General features: G+C 36.7%; 2 protein-coding genes across 2 annotated transcripts; both read right to left on the bottom strand.

The window, feature by feature from the left end:
* Positions 1 to 2,215: 2,215 nt before the first annotated feature.
* LOC123546542 (uncharacterized) lies at positions 2,216 to 3,656 on the bottom strand. Its single transcript, XM_053522117.1, has 2 exons — positions 3,170 to 3,656; positions 2,216 to 2,398 (listed from the first exon to the last, which is right to left on the bottom strand). Exons 1-2 carry the CDS (start codon positions 3,338 to 3,340, stop codon positions 2,216 to 2,218), a joined length of 354 nt encoding a protein of 117 aa, XP_053378092.1. The 5' UTR covers positions 3,341 to 3,656.
* Positions 3,657 to 4,344: 688 nt separating this feature from the next.
* LOC123524937 (uncharacterized) lies at positions 4,345 to 24,918 on the bottom strand. Its single transcript, XM_053522113.1, has 9 exons — positions 24,835 to 24,918; positions 10,356 to 10,915; positions 9,327 to 9,461; positions 8,561 to 8,686; positions 7,888 to 7,953; positions 7,518 to 7,595; positions 5,738 to 5,907; positions 5,075 to 5,287; positions 4,345 to 4,423 (listed from the first exon to the last, which is right to left on the bottom strand). Exons 2-9 carry the CDS (start codon positions 10,743 to 10,745, stop codon positions 4,345 to 4,347), a joined length of 1,257 nt encoding a protein of 418 aa, XP_053378088.1. The 5' UTR covers positions 10,746 to 10,915; positions 24,835 to 24,918.
* Between the last annotated feature and the right edge of the window lie 93 nt (positions 24,919 to 25,011).

The raw sequence follows: 25,011 nt of genomic DNA, 5'->3' as shown, positions 1-25,011 counted from the left end.
CCCATTTTCATACAGATCCCATGAAAAGTATGGCCTTAAGAGAGGTTAAAAGGTTTTTCTATTATTTGACCTACTGACCTAGTTTTTGGCGGCACGTGACCCACGTTCGAACTTGACCTAGAAATCATCAAGATAAACATTCAGACCAACTTTCATACAGATCCCATGAAAATTATGGCCTCTAGAGAGGTCACAATGTTTTTCTATTATTTAATCTGCTGACATAGTGTTTGATGGCACGTGACTCAGTTTCGAACTTGAACTAGATATCATCAAGATGAACATTCTAACCAATTTTCATGAAGATCACATGAAATATATGGCCTCTAGAGAGGTCACAAGGTTTTTCTATTTTTAGACCTACTGACCTAGTTTTCGAAGGCACGTGGCCCAGTTTCGAACTTGACCTAGATATCATCAAGATGAACATTTAGACCAGCTTTCATATAGATCCCATGAAAAATATGGCCTTTAGAGAGGTCACAAGGTTTTTCTATTATTTGACCTACTGATCTAGTTTTAGAGGGCACGTGACCCAATTTTAAACTTGACTTAGATATCATCAAGATAAACATTCTGACCAATTTTCATGAAGATCTTGTGAAATATATGGCCTCTAGAGAGGTCATAATGTTTCTTTATTATTTGACCTACTGACCTAGTTTTCAAAGGCACGTGACCCAGTTTCGAACTTGACCTAGATATCATCAAGATGAACATTTAGACCAACTTTCATATAGATCCCATGAAAAATATGGCCTTTAGAGAGGTCACAAGGTTTTTCTATTATTAACAAGGATTGTTTGTAAAACATGTATGCTCTCCCTCCTCTCAAATGTGCAACCATGATTTATTAAGGGGCTATTGCCATTTCAAGCAATTTTCAAGAAATAAGGGGTCATGATCCTGGCGCAGTGTAGCTGGTTATAGAACATGACTCATTTATTATGCCTATATATAAAAATACCCGCTCTCTGAAGAATTCTAACAAATGGCAAAATGAAAAGGACACAGAGTATAATATTTCAGATTTACTCAATGATCCATGGCTGAACTATGAGCACCGAAATCATCACACTTGAAGGTATAATAAAATTGGTCTACTAAGCAACTATCCACTTCCTATGTTTAACAAGAATTCCCAATGAATGTTCATTCAGTTCAGCAAACATATTATCGTTGCACAATACAAGCAGCTGTTGTTTAATTTCAAAAGGCATTAAATTGTGCTATATTTGTCGCTATTCAACAAATTCGAGCAAGATCTGACCATTAGATATAAATCAAATTTGAAAAAAATGCAAGTATTTATACTGATCATGTTGTAAAATACACACATATTACTTATTATTCAGTATATTAAGCAGAAAGTACATTATATGAGATCTTTGACCTCAAATTGTGACATGAACCACTTAGGTACATTTGGAATATCCCTGTACTAACCTTTTTGGTCTTAAGCCAGAACATCCAAAGATATCTGTGGTTATATGGTCATGGATATGCATTTATCGGCCTAATAAGAAATTCAGCTGTGCATTTATCCCAACAATCAATCGTTCGAAAAGGTGGTCAGTTGTTTGTAATGTTAGCAAACATATACAGTTTTGCACAAATCTTGAAATATGATTTCTACTACATAACAACTGAGTAAGATTATGTTTTAGACAATATAATAATCATCTTGATATATAATAGGGTTATTATAACAGTAGCTCGATCTGGGATGCTGTATTGGGCTCGAGTGGATTTTTGCCAGATCGGATCTCACGAGGCGCGCCAAGTGTGATCTGACCTTGCAAAATCTACCAGAGCCGAATACAAAAATCCTAGACCTAGCTGCTGTTACAATGACCCTTTTATTATACCTATACCTTTTTGCTTGCGGTTTTGTTATTGAAAGAAATCTTCAATTTTTATCAATACTAAAATTGAACTAAATGAAGTTTTTATGTTTGCTATTTATAGAACTGTGTCAGGTCATGCATATTAATGAAACTAGTCCGGCAGCATACAATAAAGAAGGTCCAATACGGAATTTAAAAGGTACAATACGGAATGTTTCCTGTCTGTTCATATTTAAATGTGAAATACAAGCTTATTTTTTTACAGATATATATATATATATATAAAACTTCAAGACCTAAATTCAAATTATTTTAAAACTCTTTTGCAGTATATACTTTCTTTTGGTGGGTACTGTTCATTTTGACATTTATACACCAGTAAAATACATCAACGTATACCTGTAGTAAAGTATGTTTTTCAGCAGGTATGTAGCTATTTTATCTTTCTTCTCCAATTTTGTTTTTGTATGAAGTAAGCCTTGATCAATAATCCAGTCAGCATGTTTGTCGATAACCGACTTAAATCTCTCATCGTCTGGGCTGTCCAGGATCTGGATAAAATGTGGAAACTATACTATTGTTTACTTTGTTATGATAGAAATAGAACCACAAAGTCACTGTCAAGGAGTGAAAATCTCTCCATTCTTATACAGGGATATAAATCAAGAGGTGCCCAGTAGCCTATGGCCCCTAAATTTTGGGCAGGAATCCTAAATTGTTGAGAAAATGCCCATATACCTAATGGTAAACATTTATTTTTGACAGTCTGGGCCCCTAAATAACAAGAGCTGTCCGTAAGCCAGCCAAGCTCGACTATTCGAAATATTGTCCCAGAAGTAGGAAAATATTTCCCAGAATGTTAAATATATAAAGAGTTTTAAGTTCAAAAGGGGACATAATTTGACCAAAATGCATACCAGAGTTATGGGACTTGATGTTATCAACTAGTTTTATAACCCCGAAGACACATGTAAAGTTTCAGCAAGCAATATTGAACATGTTAGGTATGTCTTGAAGAATTGGCAACAAAATGTCACGGTGACGTTGCAATACTCATAATAAAGGAATACATTTCCTTTTTACATACAATGTTACTTGAAAAGTTAGTTCAGACTTGTACATGTATGTAAGCTCGACTTATTTGTTCCTAGCAGCCACGAAATGCCTGTATATGTTAATAACAATTTCAGCCACTATCATGGGGTTGTCATGCTAAAATCACTGTGATTTTGGGTGAACATAATTGGTTTTCTCACAACTTTTTGACAAAATCTCTGACCTATACATAGGCACTAAACTTTAAAGTCTGACAAATTACAAACCTCCTTAATGCGATAAATTTCCTTGGTCTGGGAAAGCGTAAGAATGTCTACATGGGGTTTTATGCCCTGGTCAGTCATTAAGGAGTACAGCATGGTGTTGATCATCGGTAGGCCTGGTCCACCAGTAAGGACATTGTATGCTGTCAATTTACCATACATTTCAAATGTCATGCGCTCAAGCTTTTCACCATCATGGGCGAAGATTATGTTTCCCTCAGGGCCACACAAGGAAGCCTCAGCAACAGCTTTGCTCAGCAACCTAAAGCAATACAAGTACAAAGAAACTCATTTATCTCACTGTCCTTTGTACAATTATTTCCAGGATGACACCATATGGAAATGCATGAAGCACTTTGCACATGACAAAATATTCTAATCTATAAGGAAGTTAGAGTCCGGACAAAGTCCATTGTACCAATTTTAGACCTTAAATCTCTAAGCGTGACCTTGACATTTTAGCTATTGATCTGTGTCTTGAGTGCAACATGTCTCAGCCTGGTGAACAATTGTGTTAGGTTATTTTGAAATCTTTCTATGCACAAAGGAGTTACAGTCGGACATTCTTATTAACTGGTACTAATGTGGCTAATCTTTTGTTCTCCCTATTGTTAGTTTTAGCCACCTAAATCCAAAAAGCCACATAAACCCAAAACATGTTGAATGACATCAAAGATAATTTACTGTTACTTATTGTTCTCAAAGCCACCTAAGTACAGATTTTTTCGGGGCAGACAGACAGACGGGAGCACATACATGTACAAGGAACTGCTGTCGTGACAACTATTTAGAGCTCATCACAAGCGGGTTCATCAACAAGCAAAGGTGCTTAGGCAGAAATGAGCGAAACAGAATTCTAAGACTTATATGTACTGTCATTTCTTTTTTCAAAAGAGAGCAAAAAAAAAAAATTAATGCATGTGAGAAATGGGCATTCAATCAATACTGGAAGTTACAAGTTTTGATATTGATTAAATGCAAAGGACCTAAGGATCTTGCATGAAGTCAAAGTCAAGGTCACAAACAAAATCATTGTAAAGGACAGCCTACACTGAGTGTATGTCTGAAGTTCCAAGATATTCTGTCAATATTTTAAAGTGTTACTGTAATATGAAAATAATAGACAAGTGCAAAGGGAGATAATTTGCTAAAAAAAGCCAGGAAAAGTTATGGTTACCTCATTTCCAAACATTTTTGATGAAACTGATGAAGTTTGAAGGAGCAGAAGGTGCAGCAACATGCAATAAAGTGTTACACCTGTATTATGTAACACAATGTTTTTTACCATGTCAATACTTGTTCTTCTATGAAAATTCATGTCTTCACTACAGGTTTATTGAATTTTTGTAATATACGAGGCTATAAATGTATTATGACATTTAATGCTAACAAAATTATGTAATGTTATGTTATCTATTACGTAACATAATTGCTGTACAAAATGCTGAATCTTTATTCCAATCCAAGGTGCACAGGTTCAGACCTTGTTTAGTGTGCACAAAATGTCAGAAAGGAGTCCTTTGAAAACTGTAAGTGGAGTTGCGGCAACACAAAGTAAGATATACATAGTTAATGGACAGATAACACATGCACAATATACGTCTATCAACGACCGTATAAAAGCCATGAAAAGAATTACATTGAAGGGGTTCAATTTTAAAATAATATCAAGCATACTTTTTTAAGTATATACATTGTAAAACTGCACTGAGAGTTACCTGAGCTATGTCTGACATTCAAATACGGTAAATATGAATGTTTCAAAGGAATATACTGAGTAAAACGAATAAACTCAAAAACATTTCTGTTATCAATTTGTTATTATTTGAAGTAAGAAAGCTCTGAAGGGTTATGAAGCAGCTGTGCAGTCACCAAATAAGCAATTTGAACAAATAAATTGAAATGTACCAGAGATATTCTATCTTTGGACCTCTTTGGTCATCTTCACCAGAGAATACTATTCGCAGCGGCTGTGACCAGTTGAAAGTAGAGTAACCAACAACTCTTAACGTCGTTTGTAACAGTCTCTCCCGTTGAACAACTATGGTTTGTGGCTCTGAGGGCTGTAGTGCTTTGTCAACCCATTTCTTCAACAGTGAACTGTCTTTCTCTTCCTTATTGCTGTAAATGAATGACATCACTCAGAAAATAATGTCACAACTGATTTCAAATAACAAGAGATCCAACAGGCAGAGGCGCAACACTAATTCCCATGACCTAAATATGAACGCACCAGAGCAATTGGTACAATCTTTGGAGGCGACCACCAAAGGATCAGACTGATATGGTTTGAAGAAATTGTTCATGCATTGACACGCACACAACAGACACATGGCAATCAACATATTGCTCATCTTTAGCACAGTGTGATCAGATCAGCTAAGAATATGGCAACCTAAGGATAAGACAGTCACGCTTTCTGACCTGAGCAGAGTTGTTATTCCCTTATCAGCTGGTAAAAAGTTATGTATTACAATAAAATGTGACTAATTACTTCTAACTTCATTTAGTTTGCATCAGATTGTTTCTTACATATTACAAATACTAAACAAACTTTCTTCAATGGCCTACTGGATGTCATCTTGTCCGAAATACTCTTCCGCTGACATAGCATCATTTGTCTGGTTGGAAGACTGATCTTCTACTGTGACGGCATCAGATTCTATAGAGTGGTTGTTAATACTTCCTGACATATCAGCTGATTCACTGTATATTACTGTGGCAGCAGGAGACACTCTACGCTGGGAGGTAAATATATTTCATTTTGATTGTACTCAAGTGAGATGTCAATTAAAATAAATCATGACTACTGGCAAGCCGCATCAGACCCCCAATATCAGAACCAAGTGGTTTAACTTCTACTGAATTATTTGTCAAGGTAGACCCAGGTTTAAAGATGTAAGATGCAGATGTGTATTCAGGCGATAGTTCAATCAACAATTAGAAATTTAAAATTTATTTACTGATTTGATTCTTACTGTAGTGCTGTATTAAGAGTAACATCCCCTGATACCCATCCTGACTAGACAGAAGAACACTGACACTCTTATACCTCAATAATAAGCTAATGTAGACAGTACATGGTATACAGTTTCAGTGTTTTGCTGGTATAAAAATAATTGCAGTATTTGATACTTGAAATCCGTGGAAATTAAGTATGCAAAATTATAAAATTTAGACAAATCTATGAAACTTATACCACATTATACGGTAGTCAAGCTAATGAGATGATTGGAACCAAAGTCAACAGAATGGCACCCTTCAATGATTGTTTGTTTTAAAGTTTCATAAAGTGCTGCCTATCTACTTCAGAGATATTAACTTGTAGAGTACTAAAAAAACAATGGAGATAATTTTGTAAAACTACAAAACATGGGATCTTTACATATTTAATGTCTTTTCAAATGTGAGCAAAATTTTGCTGCACATGTGAAATGGGCCTTCAATTATTTTTGAAATTTGATTAAATGCAAATGACCTTGAATGTTGTCAAGGTCCATGACAATGGAAAGGTCATCCTACAGCGGCCATAACTCTGGGGTGACTTGTATGATCATATTCAAACTTAAAGGCCCTCTTCACACCATGATGATATATTTGTAGCAAGAATAATTGAAATCATTTGACAGTTACTTAGATATGGCACCTGACGAACGGTAAGATGGACCACCAGATGGACATTCTTCGGAAAGGATACTTATGTGGACACTCTCTTGTTCTCCCGTTTGTTCTGTTAGCCACGTGAGAGAAACAGAATGAATAGCATCTATTGTTCTCTACTGTTCTTCTAGCCACATGAATACCTAACTGCTTGGACAGACGGGGGAAGGACGGACAACGGAATACTATATCCTTTCCCCTTCTAGCAGGGGAAATAAGCCCTGCCCACTATAGCTATGCATATGAACAAATTTAGAGGCATTCAGCTGTTGATTCACGACAAGAACAGATCTGTCTATTTTTAGCTCCTGAGACAATTTACGGCAGATCTGAACGATCATTGCTGTAAATTTTCAAAAGAATTGGCCCTGCTGTTTGAGTGGATTATTTTGACATTTTGTTGAAGAAAAAGTTGATAGACACACACGTGATAGACCACGGATGAAATGCGATCACAATAGCTCACAATGATCCTGTTGTGCTTAGGTGAGCCACCATATAAATAGCCAAAATAAAAATTATATTATAGCGATAAGCAGACAAGCGGACATTGTCATATATTTTTCAAACCATTGAACCATATCTTTAATAAATAAGGACACTGGCAACTGCCCCAAACTTCTTCAAATGAATTATATGGTCACAGCAGGTTTAATTCTTAGTTGTACGATTATATCTGTTTATAGCTTACCAAACTAAACTGTCTTCTCTGAGGAGCTGGTATGTCTATAACCTCTATGTGTGCTGTATCAGCTGCACCACAAGCCTCCTAATAAAAATAAATAAACATTGGTTGAAATTTTAAAATAAAATCTATTTCCATATATTAATCTTTGTCCTACTTCCACTGGCGTGCTTGTAGAAAGCTTTTGATAATGAATTCGGTGAATAGGTCCTAATACCATACTTTTATATGGAATACACCTCATTCTTCAGTTGCAATTCAGTTGCAATGCTCGAGCACTTAGCATCTATCCCTCGAATTCTTAGCAGGATCCAAAAGTCCCCTCAAGCATCCGTTATGCTTATAGAAAATGTTACTACTGGAAACAAACTCTTACCATGTACGTCTGCCTATTTGTCACCACAGTAGGTGTTCCTAATTCAATGTCATCTGAGCAGTTCTCCTGAAAGACATTTAAATACTGAAATGACTTTTTTATTTTAATTAAGTGACTATTCTCATACGAATTGTTTGTAAATACAACATGTCGACTAGTTGAATGCTTATCAAAGTATTAAGTATACTGCTTATAATGTATATATGCCAAGTGATCAAGATTATCTCAGCATAAAATATACATGACTGAGTTAATTTTCTTATACGTAGAAATTCCCCTCTAAAATTACTCTTGTCCTCATGGATAATCCATCAACGTCTCATTGTTAATGGGTGAACATATTGTGCTAATCCAGGTAGAGTTATCAAACATTGCATTGGTGGTGGCCTAGAAGGTTAAGATGACACAGAAAGTTATTGTTTAGTTTTAATGCTACACAAGCATGGAAAAGGAAGATAAACATCTACCCAGAGCAAGAATTTGCAGAAAAGATAAGCGCTTTAATGTTTATATTCCACCTGAAGTAATCAAACAAAGTTCTATGACCCTAAAAGCAGACATTATTTGAAGCATGATTTTGTAAATGTATCTGTATAAAATCTACAACTGGACCATTTCTAAGCCGAATTTTGGGACAACTGTGAAAGAATTAAACAAGAGTTAACACTATTACCTGTCGAAACGCCTGGAGTGTCTCTGATCTGTGTGACTCGCACTGTATACCAGACGAGGGAGGTGACCAGTCCTGCAAGTCTGGCAATGACACTACAGTGTGCTGGTCAAGCTCATCTGACGAAGACTGAAATTAGAATGATCACTGAAGTATATTCATATGCCATAATGATGCTTTATCAGTAACTGTATGGCCTAAGTCCAAGAGTAGGTAAATCTGCAATCAAAAATGAAATATATATCACAAACATCTACAATTCAGCTACACTTCAGGATGATCATGTGTACAAAGGAACCAGTGTTGCATGCAAATCAACAGGCCAAGAAGCAAACAGACCAATGGACGAACCAGACAAGACATTTTGTTTATTCCCATGATTAGACACAAAAAATGCATTTCTGCAGTTTTTCTTTATATGTGTTTGTTCATCACCTCGAAGAATATTTTTAATTTGTTTTCTATTACAGTTAGAATTCATTATGTCGATATCGCTTATGTCGAAATTCCTGATATTTCGAAATATCACACGAGTTTTTTTATTTACAAGCTTGAATATTATCACTTGTACAAAATTGTAGAATTGAAATTATGACAAAATGGCAGCAACATTGGCACTCCTTTCCAGTGGCATCTACATCTTTCCAGCAGTATTTATGTCAAATATTTACTAGATTCAACATATTCTAGATTTAAATATGAAGACTTTGAAATAAACAGGCTGTGGATATGGCACCTTAAGTTCAATTTCACACCACTATATTCCTACCATGCACTCATTAGATGCGAGAAGAGTTGCGTCACGAACAGCAATCGGCGCCGTGGTCACATTCTGAACCTCTAGTGCCACCTCTTTCACTGTACTGGACGGCTTGTTGGTGGCAGTGTGCACCTCTTCTCCTACCTGACAAGACAAGAGATAAGACCTTTATTTAAATTACACTGTTTGGCAGAAAGTACCTTATGAATAGAACTATCACTTATGGTTCATTATAAATACCCCAACAATACCACTTTATCAGAGGCAAGCTGGATCATTTTGACACAGAAGAATATTTTGTAAGCATTCTGAGGATAGAAGTATGTTTGGCGAGAATTGGTGTGGTGTCTTTTTGTTAGCATGTGTGCATGGGATGCTACTTGATCTATGTCATGACTCAGTACAGCTGCCACATCACATTGCAATGTGTGGGTATAATAAGTGGATACAAGTGCCTTCTTTACACCTTTGAAACTTAAAAGAGAATACCACATCCGTATGACATCAACTATGGTAACTGCACTATTCAGTTGGAAAGCTTTAAAGGTTTTGAGCGTTTGGTTTCATTCAGCTAAACTTTAAGCAAGGGTAAGGCTGAAATGCGGAATGTTAAAACTATTCTATCAATATAAGGTTTCATGGCATCACGTTTTAACAGCCCAGTTTTTCCCCCCATTAAGTTTTTTTCCCCAGGGAAAACCTAGACTGGCACGGTTTTTCCTAACGTAGTCAACTTCTTTCCTTAGGAAAAACCTAGCCTGCCCAGTACTGTGAAAGCAGAAATTTTCGCGAGGGTTAAATTTCGCTATATTCGCGAAGCCCAACATACTAATATCGCTAAAATAGTTCCCCGCGTAAATATTCACAGTAAATATAATTCAAATTAAAGAATGATACCATTTTCACATTTTCGCGAATATTAAACCTCGCAAACATACTCAAAATTGCAAATTCGCGAAATTTTGACCCAGCGAAAATAATTTATGTGCTTTTACAGTAAATCATTAGTAACTCGTCGCACACATTATTTCACTATACCTTTTCAGTCTTCTTTTTGCTATATAAATATACCCGAAATATCTTTAATTTTGACTCAATATAGAGTTCGTTGATTGTCTTTTCCATATTGACACACATGCATTGGAAGTCTTTCAATTCTAATTCAAACTCTTGTAGAATACCTCGTTGGGAAACGCCGGATGGAAAGAATGCATCTAAAGCATGGTTAAGGACTGCCTTTAAAGAAAGTGTTTTCTCAACCGTGAGATGGCGGACACCACCTCCACATAGTTGCCTCACTTGCTTATAACACATGGATTGGTTGCTGTAATCCATCCATTCTAGCTCCAATCTTCTTATAGTCCTTTCCGCATAAGCATTTCCAGCTTTGAAACCACAGCTGCGGAGAGTAGATCGCTCTTTTTCCATTTTCCAAGTAATTCATTCAATGCATTTGAGCACTGATTACTTTCAGTGATTGACAGATCACCTTCAGTTTGAGACCTGCAGAAAGCAATTGCCGACACTCTATCACCATACGCAGGTAAGTATGATTTCAACGTATTGTCATCCATTAACAGCATGGCACTGCAGTCAATCTACAAAAGCGTAATGAACAATTAGAAATTTAGAACTATTATGTGCTATCTATAAATATATGTAGTCTGTATATCACATGTACATTGAACAATGGAACAATCAGACACTTACTGAAATGTAAATTTACTTTCTTTACTGCATCAAATAAGAGGTATCACTGATGGTGAGGAATACTCTCGCTAAAGCTTTGACACAACACAAAGTGCTTGTTTTGAATACAATACAGAAGTAAATGAGAGCTGTTACTATTGAAAACTGGTCCTGTCCAAATCATAAATGTATTGTTTTGAAAACAATGTGCTACATCTGGTCATAGTTTATATGTTTTCAAACATAAAATGTGCAATTGAGTTCCTTATAAACTGTAGAAGAAGCTGAGCTGACAAACTTGCACACAGTAATAATTTTGTTATTTTCAATAAACCAAGTGTTATAATTCCTGTTGAAATCACTCTAAAAGGCCACTTGAGTATTTGATACATCACCTTATAGTTATCATTTTCAAAAATGTTCATCCAATTTACTTGTAAACTGTAGAAGGAGTTGTACTAAAAACATGCATGCAGGTGTTCTTAATGAACATAGGGCTATAAATCCTCCTATAATATTCTGATAAAATAAAACAACAACAAACACTTCATGATAAACATGTCCTTAAAGTTTCATCAAAATCCCTTGCCAACTGTAGGAGGAATTGCATTTAATATGATATGGGATGGATGGGACATGACGTGATGTTATGTGACGGGACAAACAACTTCATTCCGGTATAGCCCCCACATCACTTTGTGATGCAGGGTATAATTACACCACGAGCCGTCTGTAAAGACAGACTGCTCCACTATCTGAATGCGTGCCAGTGTAATAAATCAACCCAGAACATGGCAAAACATTTTTATAATGCTTAAAGTTTTCCAAGGGAGAGGGATAACGACAACAGGCCGCGCATGGTTGCAAAATGCGCATGCGTCAATTGGTTACTTTTTATAGATGTCGGAAATTCCAACATTTATACATATCATTTAAGTTCTATATTGTGACGTATCCTACTGTACAATATGACTTAGTAGGGTTGTCAACGTAACATACAACAAAATGATTATTAGCCTGATTTGTCTCTTTCTTTCCGTTTATGTGGCCTTGAAAACTATCAAGTGGACACGTCTGCGGATGAAATAACGATGTAGTAGTTTCATTTAACTGGAACTGGTTAGTGCAATCTGAATTCGTATATTTTTTCTTATATACATAGGTTACACTTACACCATGAAACTGTAACGTTTAATGCAATTTTGTTCAAAATAATTAATTACCTTGAAATAGAAAGTTTTGAAGTATGGTTCAAAATATTTAATTCATGTAAAGCAAGTAGACAAATATACAAATAAACAAAAATCGCCAGCAGAACATTTAAAATAATGTTTCAATATAAAACATATGCAACAAAACTCCCTGTAACTTAGTGTTTCCTTTTGTAGACATCATTGCTTTCAAGTTAAAATTGTTAGTTAGCCATGCACTTCAATGGAAGCAAAACAGCATGTATTTCCTGAACCAAATTATGATGTTTATTTGATTAAAATTCTAATCTTACATATCTCTTTTAAAGTTATTTTAGCCTTTAAATTCACAGTCATTGCCCTTATGATAACTAACGAGAAAAATGAATGCCGTTCTCTAAAATTCAAACTATGTTTGAAGTGGATAAAATGTGTAAGGGACTGGGTAGCTCTGTCAAAAGAGTTCGTCCAGTAAGCGAAAGGCCCTGGGTTCGAGTCCTAGTTACGCTGTACAGTTTTCTCACCAAGTGACATATCCCTCATGGAGCAGCCTATAAGTCATTTAGGAGGCAAAAAATACGGTATCGTAAGTTTACTTTTTGTGGCAACATACATTGAAATGGCTGCTTCAATATTTGACATATATATGAAGATAAGGTCTCACAATTCTTTCTACGGCACGCACCGTTTGAAATATTATTGCTATATCGAATGGTATACACAAAAGTTAACTGTGCAGAATTTGATCAGATTTGCATCTTTTTTTTTTCTAAAAACGTTTTTTGTACTTTTTTTTGAAATTATTTTAGCCTGACTCACTGTTTAAGGGTCGAGCAAGATCTGTTCAAAATACGGGAAAATGATTCTGGCCCGGCAACAACGTAATTATCGTACAAGCACTATGTAACCGGGCCCCCAACTGTTGTATGGTTTTTACAACAATAGAGATGTTTGTAAAGATATAATAAAGGGCCTAAAACTTTGTCTGGTTGTGTAACAACAAAGAGCGGGTGTGTATAATACTAAGATAACAACCTCAACGTTGTTGGTTTTTTAACAAAGCCTAGGCAGGTTTGATTAGTACTAAAATCCAATGCCAAAACGTTTCTTATGGTTGTTTAAAACAGTAGAGCATGGTTGTATCTGTACATAGTAAACCTCCCTCCGGCTGTTGTCTTTGACCGGTATGTTTGTATCTACTATAAAACAAGCCCAAACTTTTGTCAGGGTTGTGTAACAGCTAGAGCATGACTGTAACTGTACAAAATATAACCCAGGTCTCAATTGCTTTCATTTTGTTTTAATCATGGAACATTGTGTGTATCAGTATTTAGAAAACCATCCCAAAATTTTTGTCAGGTTGTTTAAGCAGCAAAACCCATGGCTGCACATATTTAGAACCAGACCCCAATTATTGTCTGGTTTTTTTTTAACAGGTACAGCATGGTCTACTATTTTTAGAAAAACCCAGACTAAAAATGTTGTCTGGTTTTTTTACAAAAGCTACAGCATGGTCTGTTCATACTATAAAAATCAACCCCAACTTTTGTCTGATTGTGTAACAACTTAGGGCATGGCTGTACAGTATTTTGTAAACAGGCTCGACTGTGCCATTGTCCGGAAACAATACCCGGGAAAATAATCTGTTTATAAACGTAACCGGCCCCCCAACTTTTTCTGGTTGTGTTAAAAGAAAGACATGGCGTATTTTTAAATAGAAACCCCGCACGACTTTGTCACTGTCCGGGACAAAAGTTTCATATCTATACTTTACAATAACACGCTGGGGCTGTTGTCATTGCCCGGTACAACACTGGGCATGCTCTGTATCATGCTATAGATAACCAGACCCCAATGTGGTCATTTTGTGTTAAAACAGGGGAGTATGGAATAAATCAGTCAAAATAAACATGCCCCGTTGTTGTCATGGTCGGTAGCAACGCTGAGCATGGTCGTTTAAAACATAAATAAAAGGGCCCCCCTGTTGTATGATTGGGTAACAACCTGGACATGGTCTTTTGGGACTATGATGAACATGCCCCGGCTGTTGTATGGGTCGGTAAAAAAGCTACGATGGTCTTACGGTAATTAACAGGCCCCAAAAATTCTCATGGTTATGTAACAAACTAGAGCATGGTTGTATTAGTATATAGATACCAACGCCCCCTTTTCTCTGGTTGTTTCAAACTGGGGGATGGTCTGTACGTACTAGAAAAATGTCAGGATGTTGTCATTGTCCGGTAGCATGCTCAGCTATCATATCATTCCAATATAAATGTGTTTCGGCTGTTGCTTGACCGGTAAAACGCTAAAACAGGGTCTGTATCATCAAAAAATTAAACGGGTCATCATGGTCTGCTCTTCTTTAGATAACCAGACCCCAAATGTTGTCAGGGTTTGTGTTAAAACACGCACATTGCCTGCATCAGATTTCCCCAACCCAAACCCCAATGTTGCTGGTTGGGTAACAACAGTTAAGCATGTTCTGTTAGAATTTTGGGGTAAAAGCTCTGATGTGGCATGGTCTGCAAACCAACAGGGGACTAATCTGTATGTACAATGAAAACCCTGGCCTAACTGGGGCATGGTTGGTAAGAACAGGTAATGGTCTGTTTATACTATGATAAATAGGCCCAAAAAATTGTCAAGGTTGCGTTAAAACACTGGACGATTGTACAGTACTATACATAAACTCCCCGTGGGGTTTTGATCCGAAACAAGCGGGACTTTGTCTGTATCGTCATAGATAAATGCCCGGTTTTGTGGGGGTCGGTAACAACAATGGAGCATGGTCTGTTTTAGTCATAGATAAACAGGCACCCAAGTTGCAAGGTTTCAACAACAGTGAGCGGGTCAGTATAGATATAGATAAAATTTCCGGCTGTTATCATGGGGTTAACAGCTCACTTGGTCTGTATTTATATAATAAAAAGGGCCCCAAAAATTTCTAGGGTTGTTTGACTACCCTAAGCAGGATTGTTCTGTACTAAAAAAACCAGGCCCAAATGCTTTCTTTGCTGTGTTAATTAGCTGGAGTTTTGTCTGTATCGTACTTTAGATAACCTGCCCAACTTTGTCATGGTTGTGTTATAAACTACTTGGTCTCCCATATTTAAAATACCAAACCCCAATTATTGTCATGGTTGTGTTCAACAGGGTACAGATGGTCTGCATCAATCTTTAGAAAACCCGACCCCCATGTTTATGGTTGTGTTAAAAAAGGACAGCATAACTGATCGTCTATAGAAAATCGATACAAATGTTGTCATGATTGGTAACAACAGTTGGGCAGGGTTTGTAGATAATGGTAAACAGGCTCGATGTGCCAGGGTACGGAAAATATAGCCGGAGAATAATCTGTTTGTACTAAGAAAAACCGGGGCCCAAACTGTTGTCGGGTTGTGTTACAACATAAGCATGGTCTTATTACTATAATAAACGGGTTCGGCTGTTGTCAGGGTCAGCCAAAAAAAAACACTTAAGGGTTTAAACATATTTGTGATGCCCAAAGTCCCAACTATTTCTAGTTGTGTAACAAAAAAAGAGCATGGTTGTATTTTCTACAACCCGGCCCAGCTTTTGTCATGGTTGGTTACAACTAGAGCAGGGCCCCTGTATCATCAATTTTTAAAACAGTCGGCGTTGGCCCGGTTAACAGCAAAAACATGGCCATACAGTGCAAAAATAAAAGTCCGGGTTGTCAGGGACCGGTAAAAAACAAGGAGCTGGTCTGTATTAATTTTATAAATTACAGCCCCAATGTTGTCAGGTTGTGTAACAAAGGGGAGCGGGTCTGTTTTAGTACTAAAATAAATGCCCCGGGCTTTGTTTTCCCGGGTTAAAAACCTACACGGGGCGGTTCATTATAGAAAATCAGCCCCCAAATGTTGCATGATTGTGTAACAACAGTTGGGCATGGTCTGAAACAGTAATTTTGTAAACAGGCTCTAACTGTGGCCATGGTCCGGTAACAACCCGGAAAAATAATCTGTATTATTCAAAAAAAACCTGGCCCAATGTTTCTTGGTTTTGTGTTAAAAACGCTAAAAATGGTTTTTCAGTATAAGATAACAAGGCCCCAACTGTTTTCATGGTTTGTACAACGCAAGAGCATAGTCTGTTCAGTACAAAGAAAAACCTGCTCGGTTGTTTCTTATTGCCGATAGCAACATTTAGGCATAGTTATTCTTAAAAGATAAATATGCTGGGGCTGTTGTTTTTACCGGTAAAACATAGAGATGGTCAATCGTATAAATAAACCACCCCCGCTGTTTTAGGTTTGGTTACGCAGGGGAGTATGGTATAAATCAGTACTATTTTTAAAATGCCCCGTGTTGTAATGATTGGGTTTAAAACAGAAAGACTTTTTTGTTCAGTACTATAAAATTGAAAAAAAGGGAAAAAAATGTTGTAGGGTTTGTGTTCCCAAAAGCAAAAGAAAATTTGTATCTGTATAAATAAAACCCAGGCCCCAATGCTTTCAGGGTTGTGTTATAACACTTGGGATTGTCTGTATCAGTATTTTAGATAAATTGCCCAAAATTTTGTTATGGTTGTTTTTGCAACGCACATCATGGTCGTATCAGTATTTTAGATACCCGGCCCAGCTGTTGTCATGGTTTTTTTAAAACCGGGAGCTTTTTTTTCTGTACAGTACTTTAGATAACAAGGCCCCCCAACTTTGCAATGGTTGTGTGACAACCTTTAAAAGGTTTTATCATTACTCTAGATACCGGGCCCCCAAACTTTGTCAGGGTTGTGTTCAACACTGGAGCATTGCTGTTTTGGATTTTAAGAAACCGACCCCAAACTTTTGGCAGGGGTTGGGTAAAACATTAGAGCATTTCTGTTAATTATGGTAAAAATGCCTTGACTGTGGTCATGGTCTGGTCCAAGGGAAAGGAGCCAAATCTGTATCAGATAATGAAAAAACCGGCCCTAATGATTCATGGTTTGTAAAAACAGTGGCGGGTTTGTACCAGCCTTAGATATTACTATGGTTAAAAATGCCCCAGCTGTTTCAGATTCGTTCAACAAAAAGACTGGTTTGTACAGTACTATAAAAGGAGAAAACAAGGCCCCAACTGTTGTCAGGGTTTTGTTACAAAGTGAATGTTCTCACCCTATTTTAATATAAAGGCCCAAGGGTTGTCTGGTTTATAACAAAGTAAGAGCTGATGTTTGTGGGTTCGAGCCAACGGGGGCGTTAATTTTTCTTAGGACCCATCAAGTGCTTCGGAGGTCGGTGGTTTACCCAGGTCCCCTTGTGATGAAATTATGCACGGAGGTCACCTTGGGTCTTCCTCCACCATAAAGCGGAAAGTCGCCATATACCTAAAATTTGTTCGGACACTTTAAAACCCCCAAAAAATAAGTAAAAAAAGTAAGAGCAGTCTGATCCGTACTTAGGTTTTGGGTTTCAAACCATGACACGTTGGGGCAGATTATTTGAAATTTTTACCTTGCCCCGATTTTTATCAAACCCACAACGCCATAACTATTCATCTGTAATACTGTTTAAAAACTATTTCTTTGTTTTACCAACCATGAAACAGTTGGGGCTGGTTTCATATCTATAAACTTTATCCCGTACTAAATCTTTCGCTACGAACCACCACTACTTTTGGTCATTTTTAAACAAAGTATGATAAATAAAAACCCCCTTTTCCCTATGTACTCTATATATGTTACGTGCTGCTACCCAAACCCTAATACACACGGCTGTTGTTATCAAACCACAAAAGTCAGGCTTTTGGTTATTTTTTACTCTTGTCCCGTTTCCCGTTTGTACTGGTGGGCATGGTAAAATTAGTACGTTTTAAATGCGTTTTATCAACTTTTCAAAAGAATCATATATAAACCAAAAAACAAAAGCCAGAACATTTCACTTAATACTATTAAAAACCCTTTTCCTGTTGTTTACCAAAATAAAAAGTTTGGGGTGTTTATCTATAGCATCATATTTATCGGATCCGCGTTGGTACGAACCAAAACGCAGCCAAAATGGTCATCTGTATACTGATATATTGCTTACCTGTTTTACAAACCCCTGAAACATTTGGGGTTGGGATCTTATAACATATTTTTATCTCTCACTGTTTTGAACCCAAAAACAGTTGAAAATTTGGGTTCTTGTAATACGATATCAAAGCTTTTGTTGATCCAAACCCTAAAAAGTTAGGGCATGGTTATTATAGTACACATATTTAAATATCTCCAACTGTTATCGAAACCCCAAAAACGTCAGAATGGTCCTGTAATTGATATATAACCCTGTTACCGTTTTACAAAAAATGAAAAGTTGGGAGGTTATTTATGCTAATTTTTTCCATGCTCCAGTTGTTTGACCCCAGAAACGCCAACATGGTTATCTGTAAAACTGTATTACCATGCTCTACCTGTTGTTAAAAATCATGACAACACTTAGGGTATGGTTCATATACCTTATTTACTATCTCCCCTTTATTGAACAACAACAACTCAGAAAAATGTCATCGTAAAACTGATATAACCCTTTTTCCCGTTGTTCCAAACCCTGACACAGTTGGGGGATGGTTTTTATAATACTATATTTTTCCATGCTCCCATGTTTTACTGAACCACAAAAAACAGTAGACAGGGGCCTGTAAACTGATATAACCATCTCTACCTATTGTTACCCCAAACAGACAACAGTTGGGGCTGGTTATCTATAGTCTCTATTCCCCCGCTCCCACTGTTTTCTGAACCACAGAACCCCCAAAAAAGGGTTTTCGTAAAACTGATAATACATGCTCTACCTTTGTTACCAAAACCCTGACAACACTTAGGGTAGGTATCTATAGTACACTTTTTACTATGCCCCACTGTTATTTAACCCAAAAACATTTGAAAATGGTTCTCGTAAATGTTTAAACATCTCTTTCCCGTTGAAACCCAAAACCCTAAACGTTAGGGCATGGGGGTTTCTATATACACTATTTACTATGCTCCACTGTTACGAACCACAACAAAAGTCAAAATGGATTGTTAATGAATATACCATGCCTACCCTTTTTTAAACCCAAAACCCTGACAACATTGGGGATGGTTATCTAAGTGCACATTTTTCCATCTCCCACGTTGTTACTGAAACCCCAGAACAGCCAGAATGGTTTTGTAATACTGATATATACCTGCTTCCTTTTGTCCCAAAACCTAAAACTTAGGTTGGTCATCTATTTAAAACCCCTTTTACTATCTATTGTTTGAACAACAACAACAGTTAACATGGTCATCTTAATCTGATATATCCATGCTTTTTTTTGGGACCAAAAAATGAAAAAGTTGGGGGGTGGGTTTTTATAATACTATATTTACCATGCCCCCCTGTTTACTGAAACCCCAACACCGTGAACATGGTCTCTGTAAATATGAATATACCATGCTTACCTATTTTTCCAAACCCTGACACAGTTGGGGGAGGTTTTTTAGTCTACTATTTCCCCCCCTCCCCCTGTTGTTACTGAACCCCAAAACAACCGAACTGGTTTTGTAATACTGTTATACCATGCCTATGTTGTTTCCAAACCCCTGACAACATTGGGGGGTCATTATATACCTTTTTACTTGCCCCATGTTATTGAAAAACAACAACAGTCGGACTGGGATCTGTAAACGATATAACCATTTTTTCTGTTTTTACAAAAACCTGACAAATGTTAGGGTGGTTATCTATGTACACATTTTTATGCTCCCACTGTTATCGAACCACAACAACTCGAAAAGGTCACTGAAAAACTGTAAACCATGCTTTCCCTGTTGTTTCCAAAAACCCTACCAGTTGGGAAGGTTTTTAGTGCCTTTTTTTACCTGCTCCCATGTTTTTATGAATCCAAAAACACCAAACTGTTTCTGTAATACTGATATATTTCCCGCTCTAACTGTTGAAAACCATGACAAAAGTTTTGGGGGGGGGTTTCTATTTTGCTACTTTTTACCATGCCTCCAAAATGTTGTTACGAACCACAAAAAAAGCCAGAAAATGGGTTATCTGTAATATGATATATACCTGCTTAAAAGTTGTTTTCCAAACCCAAAACATTGGGGGTTTTTATCTATTACCATTTTCTATGGGTCCCGTTATCGAACCACAAAAAAAAGAACAGGGGTTTCGTAATTGATTTACCAGCTTTTCCCGTTGTTACAAAAAACAACTTTTGGGGGTGGATCTATATTTTATATTTACCATGTCCCCACTGTTTGTTCTGACCACAACACGTAGAACCGGTTCTTAAAATGATTATACCATCCTTCCTTTGTTACCAAAACCCGCAATTTTTAGCTGGTTATCTATAGTCTCTATTTTCCAGGCTCCCATGTTGTTACTGAACCACAGAAACAGTCAGAAAAGGTCATCTGTAATACTGTATATACCATGTTTTCCCGTTTTTAACCCAAAACCTGACAAAAGTTGGGGCATGGTTTTCCCATAGTAAAAAATATTTACTATGCTCCCATGTTATCGAACCCCCAAAAACAGTCGAACTGGTCATTGTAAAACTTATATACCATGCTTTTCCCGTTGTTACCAAAACCCTGACAAAAATTGGGGGATGGTTACTATATACTACTATTTACCATGCTCCCCCTTTCTCTAAAACAACAAAAAAGTAAACGGTCATCTTAAAAACTGATATTCCCGCTCTACCCGTTGTTACCAAAAAATGACAACGTTGGGGCATGGTACTATAGTGTACTATTTCCACGCTCCCACTGTTGCAAATTTACTAAAGACTTGATCTTTTAAAAAGAAGATCTGAGAACGACCCTTCAATTCGTCTTTTGTATATTTTGGTTTCCGTTTGCTATTTTTATTTTAGCCAAACAGACGACTTGTTTGAAATTAAAGAGTAAAAAAATGTCAGGGGCATTTCAGGGCTCGAACCCGGGGGCCCCCCGCTTACAAAACAATAGCCTTTCCGACTGAGTAACCCGGGTATCGATCATTTGACTAAAATTGTAAAAATCAAAAGTCAAAGCTACAGGGAATTTGCAAGATGTTGTAAGTTAGGCTCGATTGGGTAGCAAAAAGGGCGTCAAAAGAGGGAATGAATGGTCGTTCTCAGATCCTATGGAGCGTAAAAGGATATTATTTATCAATTCCATGTTTTTCTGAACCACAGAAAAAGCCAGAAATGGTTTTTTTTGTAATACTGATATATACCATTTCTCTAAACCCCGTTTTACCACCATGGCACAGTGGGGGATGGTTATCTATAGTAAAAATATTTACTATGCTCCCACTGTTATCGAACCCCAAAAAACATTTAAACATGGCACTTTAAATCTGATAATTTCCGCTTTCCCTTTTTTTACCAAACCTGACAACGTTGGGGCTGGATATCTTAGTGTACTATTTACCATGTCCACGATGTTACTGAACCAAACAAACCAGAATAGGTTATTTAATACTGAATTACCATGCTCTACCTGTTGTTACCCAACCTGAAAAAGTGGGGCGTGGGCCTTTGTGCTCTATTTACCATGCTCCCCCTGTGTTCTGAACCCAAAAAAAAGCCCAAAACTGTTATTTTTAAAACTGATATATCCATGTCTACCTGTTGTTACCAAAAACCCGACAACTTTTGGGGAAAAGGTTTTCTTATAACTATTTTCCATCTCCCACTGTTTTTATGAACCACAACACGTCAGAAAAATGGTCATCTGAAATACTGTAAACCTGCTTTTCCCCGTTGTTCCAAAATGACAAATTGGGCAGGGGACTATGTGCACAATTCCATGTCCCACTGTTGTTTTCTGACCGCAAAAAAAAAACCCCGAACGGGTTTTTGTAAATGAATATACCGCTCACCTGTTTTACCAAACCTACAAATTGGGGAAAGGTTATCTATAGTACTATATTTACCCTTCCCCCTTGTTTTGAACCCCAACACAGCCAGAAATTTTCAAATTGGTACCACGTTTTGTCTTTGCTTTGGTGGATTATGTAAAGCTTTTTATATGGTTAATCTGTATGATATAAAACCCCTTTTCCACGTTTTAAGCAAACAGCGAAACAAATCGAACATGGTTATTATATACCCATCCTAAAAGCCCAAAGTACCATTTGATAGTAGGGCCCACAACAAAAAGAAGCGTAAAGGAAAAAAATTTCAGAGGGTTTAAAAAACCCAAATCAAAGTATGGCTTTTATCCAAAAAACCATCATTCAACCCCTTTAAGCAACACCCTTTGGGGGATACAAAAAATTTACGTTATTGGGTTGTTGTTCGGAAGGGGATATTTTTTAAACTGGGGAGGTATATTTTATAGTTAAAATTTGTTAGGGAAATTTTTATGATGATGTTATATAACGTTTTTCCTTTTTTAAAAGAGGGCCGCCTTGGGGGGGTTGTACTTATAATTTTTCAACCTGGGGCATTGAAAACTATAAATTGGTATTAACCATGTTTGCTTTTTTACCGAATCATTATACAGTTTGGAAAAGGAATAAAATTTTTTTGGTAATTTCCATTCTCCAGCTGGGTTTAGGGACAACAGTTGAACAGGAATTAATATAAAACATGCCCCGTCGCAAAAGCAACAAATTGGTACAGTACTCTAAGTCATTACGTTATGTCAAACTCTTCTGTTGTAAAACCCAACAGGGCAAAAGTCAATGTAGGTTACTAAGATATCGTAAACCTGCCCAGCTGTTTTTTTAAACCCTAATAAATATATAAGATACTACCCTGTACAGTTGTGTTAACTAAGTGGGCTTTTGATTTTTGCTATCGAACAAAAGCAACATTTGGAAATTTTAACAATCATTACGTATATGCTGTTGTTAAAAACCAGGACAAGATTGGTGCATGATTTTTTATATTACTCATTTACCAGTTTCCCGCGGTTGCTACTGGAGCATTAAACTGTTTAAAAGGGCATGGTTAACTTATTTCTCAAATATCCCGCCCCCCCGCTGTTGCTACCAAAACCCCGACAACGGCTAAACATGGTTAAAAATAGTACTGATAATACTATGCTCCGTGTTTTTATCCCCTACAACTTGGGGCATGGTATCTATATACCCTATATCCCCTAGCCAAACTGTTGCTAGCTATCATCACAGGGTCGTTAACTTTATACTGAAAATACAATGCTCCAGTGTTTTCCAAACATGACAAATTGGGGATGTTATCATGTACTAATTACCGTTTCAGTTTTTTCCCCAAAATGAGGAAAATAAAATATTCAAGTCGTCAATACGTTTTTTTCTGCCTCATAGACCACAAAAACCCGTATAAAAGATTTTAATAAAAAATTTCCCCACCATTTCCCTATTTTAATTAAAAACGAAAAGGGGGTTTATCTAAAAATTACTTTTACTTGGGATGTATTTTTTAGATGGCTATTTTTACACGATATTGCAATTCACATACAATCCATGCCGGCCCTTTTTCGTTATTTCCCCCTCTCCCCTTTTCCCAAAGGGTGTAGTTTTTGTCACATGTTTCCAATTTTTTTAAAAACAGCCTTGATTTAAAGATCGTGTGTAGTTTAAAGCAATACATACATTTTAAGAGATGTGACTGTACAAAACCCAAAACCCAACTTCTACAATTTTTTTTGGACTGCCATTCTTGTAACCCATCTAAATTTACCAAACATGACTTTGATTGTAGTCAAGACGGTTAGAAACACTCATGTGTAGTGTGAATATGTATGCAATGGTAGCAGAAATATGCACTTAATGCCGTTGCACATACACTTTAAAGTGAGGTGTGATGGGACGCTAAATAGTGATACAGGGATGAGTTGAAAAAATTAAGCTCAAAAATTAATTTAACTGTAATGTAATTTTGCAGTTTTAGAAGAAATCATGTTTGCAGAATGATAACATCTGGAACTATTTCTGACACCAGATGATAACTTCTGTGATAAGCTATAAAGTTTTAGATATTCTGTCAGCCATGCATTTTGGACTTTGGTGACCATACAAAATTTTCACAATGTGTGTCAGGCCTACGTAAAGTGAAATATACCGTACATAAATATCAGGTTTGCGGATCTAAATTTAATGCAGATGTGCAAAATATCTCTACAAAGTAATCACCGTAAATGCAGTGCAGATTAAGTGAAATGCTCATTAGCATTGTCATCCTTACTTGGACTCGTCATGAATTTGAATTCTTCAATGGGCAACTTGTTTCTGTTTTTCTCAAAAATTTGGAATATGTCTCCAAAAATCTCTTATGTGATCCGTAATACGACATACTATTAGAAATAATACTATTAGCATCAAAATGTACACAATTGTATGTTTGTGTCTGATGTAACAAGCATATCCTGTCTCTCCAAGCAACAGCTTGAGGAAAAGAATCACATATATCCACACAAGATCCTTTCACTTGTCTTATATTATTACCCCAAATACTACAAATGTGCTTGTTTTGTCTGTTGTACAGTTAACTGCTAACCACTGATAATAATAGCTGCTCAAGGGCCATGATAAAATAAAAATTATAGTTTCTTATGTGGAGAGTTCAATATAGATCTATCATTACTGAAACTTATAAAGGAACAGTCACATTGGAAATGTAATTTGTGTTCCTGATAATCCAGATTTCCGTACGCAGTATGCAGTAGAAAATTATATACCAGTGTTATAAGTTATATACCTTATCAGCGACAAGTCTTTGTAATACAGCCGGCCAAATGCCTCTCTTCAAAAGAAATTCGTTAAGTTTGTCAGACATACTGCTGCAAATATAAAAAAAATATTTACATTTTATTTGCATTATCCTTCCAGAGCTCAAGATGGTCTCTGCATCTGAAAGCCACAGCATATTTTCACA

The sequence above is a fragment of the Mercenaria mercenaria genome, chromosome 1 (assembly GCF_021730395.1).
Source record: "Mercenaria mercenaria strain notata chromosome 1, MADL_Memer_1, whole genome shotgun sequence".
Classification (NCBI taxonomy): domain Eukaryota; kingdom Metazoa; phylum Mollusca; class Bivalvia; order Venerida; family Veneridae; genus Mercenaria; species Mercenaria mercenaria.
The sequence above is the reverse complement of the archived record's forward strand: the minus strand, read 5'-3'. Positions and strand labels throughout refer to the sequence as shown.

Excerpts from the sequence above, each read along its gene's own strand:
- LOC123546542 (XM_053522117.1), bottom strand. The coding sequence starts at position 3,340 with ATGACATTTGAAATGTATGGTAAATTGACAGCATACAATGTCCTTACT. Across the intron at positions 2,399-3,169 it reads AAATTTATCGCATTAAGGAG|ATCCTGGACAGCCCAGACGA; the intron begins GTTTGTAATTTG and ends CATTTTATCCAG.
- LOC123524937 (XM_053522113.1), bottom strand. The coding sequence starts at position 10,745 with ATGGAAAAAGAGCGATCTACTCTCCGCAGCTGTGGTTTCAAAGCTGGA. Across the intron at positions 7,596-7,887 it reads CAAATAGGCAGACGTACATG|GAGGCTTGTGGTGCAGCTGA; the intron begins GTAAGAGTTTGT and ends TATTTTTATTAG. Across the intron at positions 4,424-5,074 it reads CCAAAGATAGAATATCTCTG|GTGTAACACTTTATTGCATG; the intron begins GTACATTTCAAT and ends TACATAATACAG.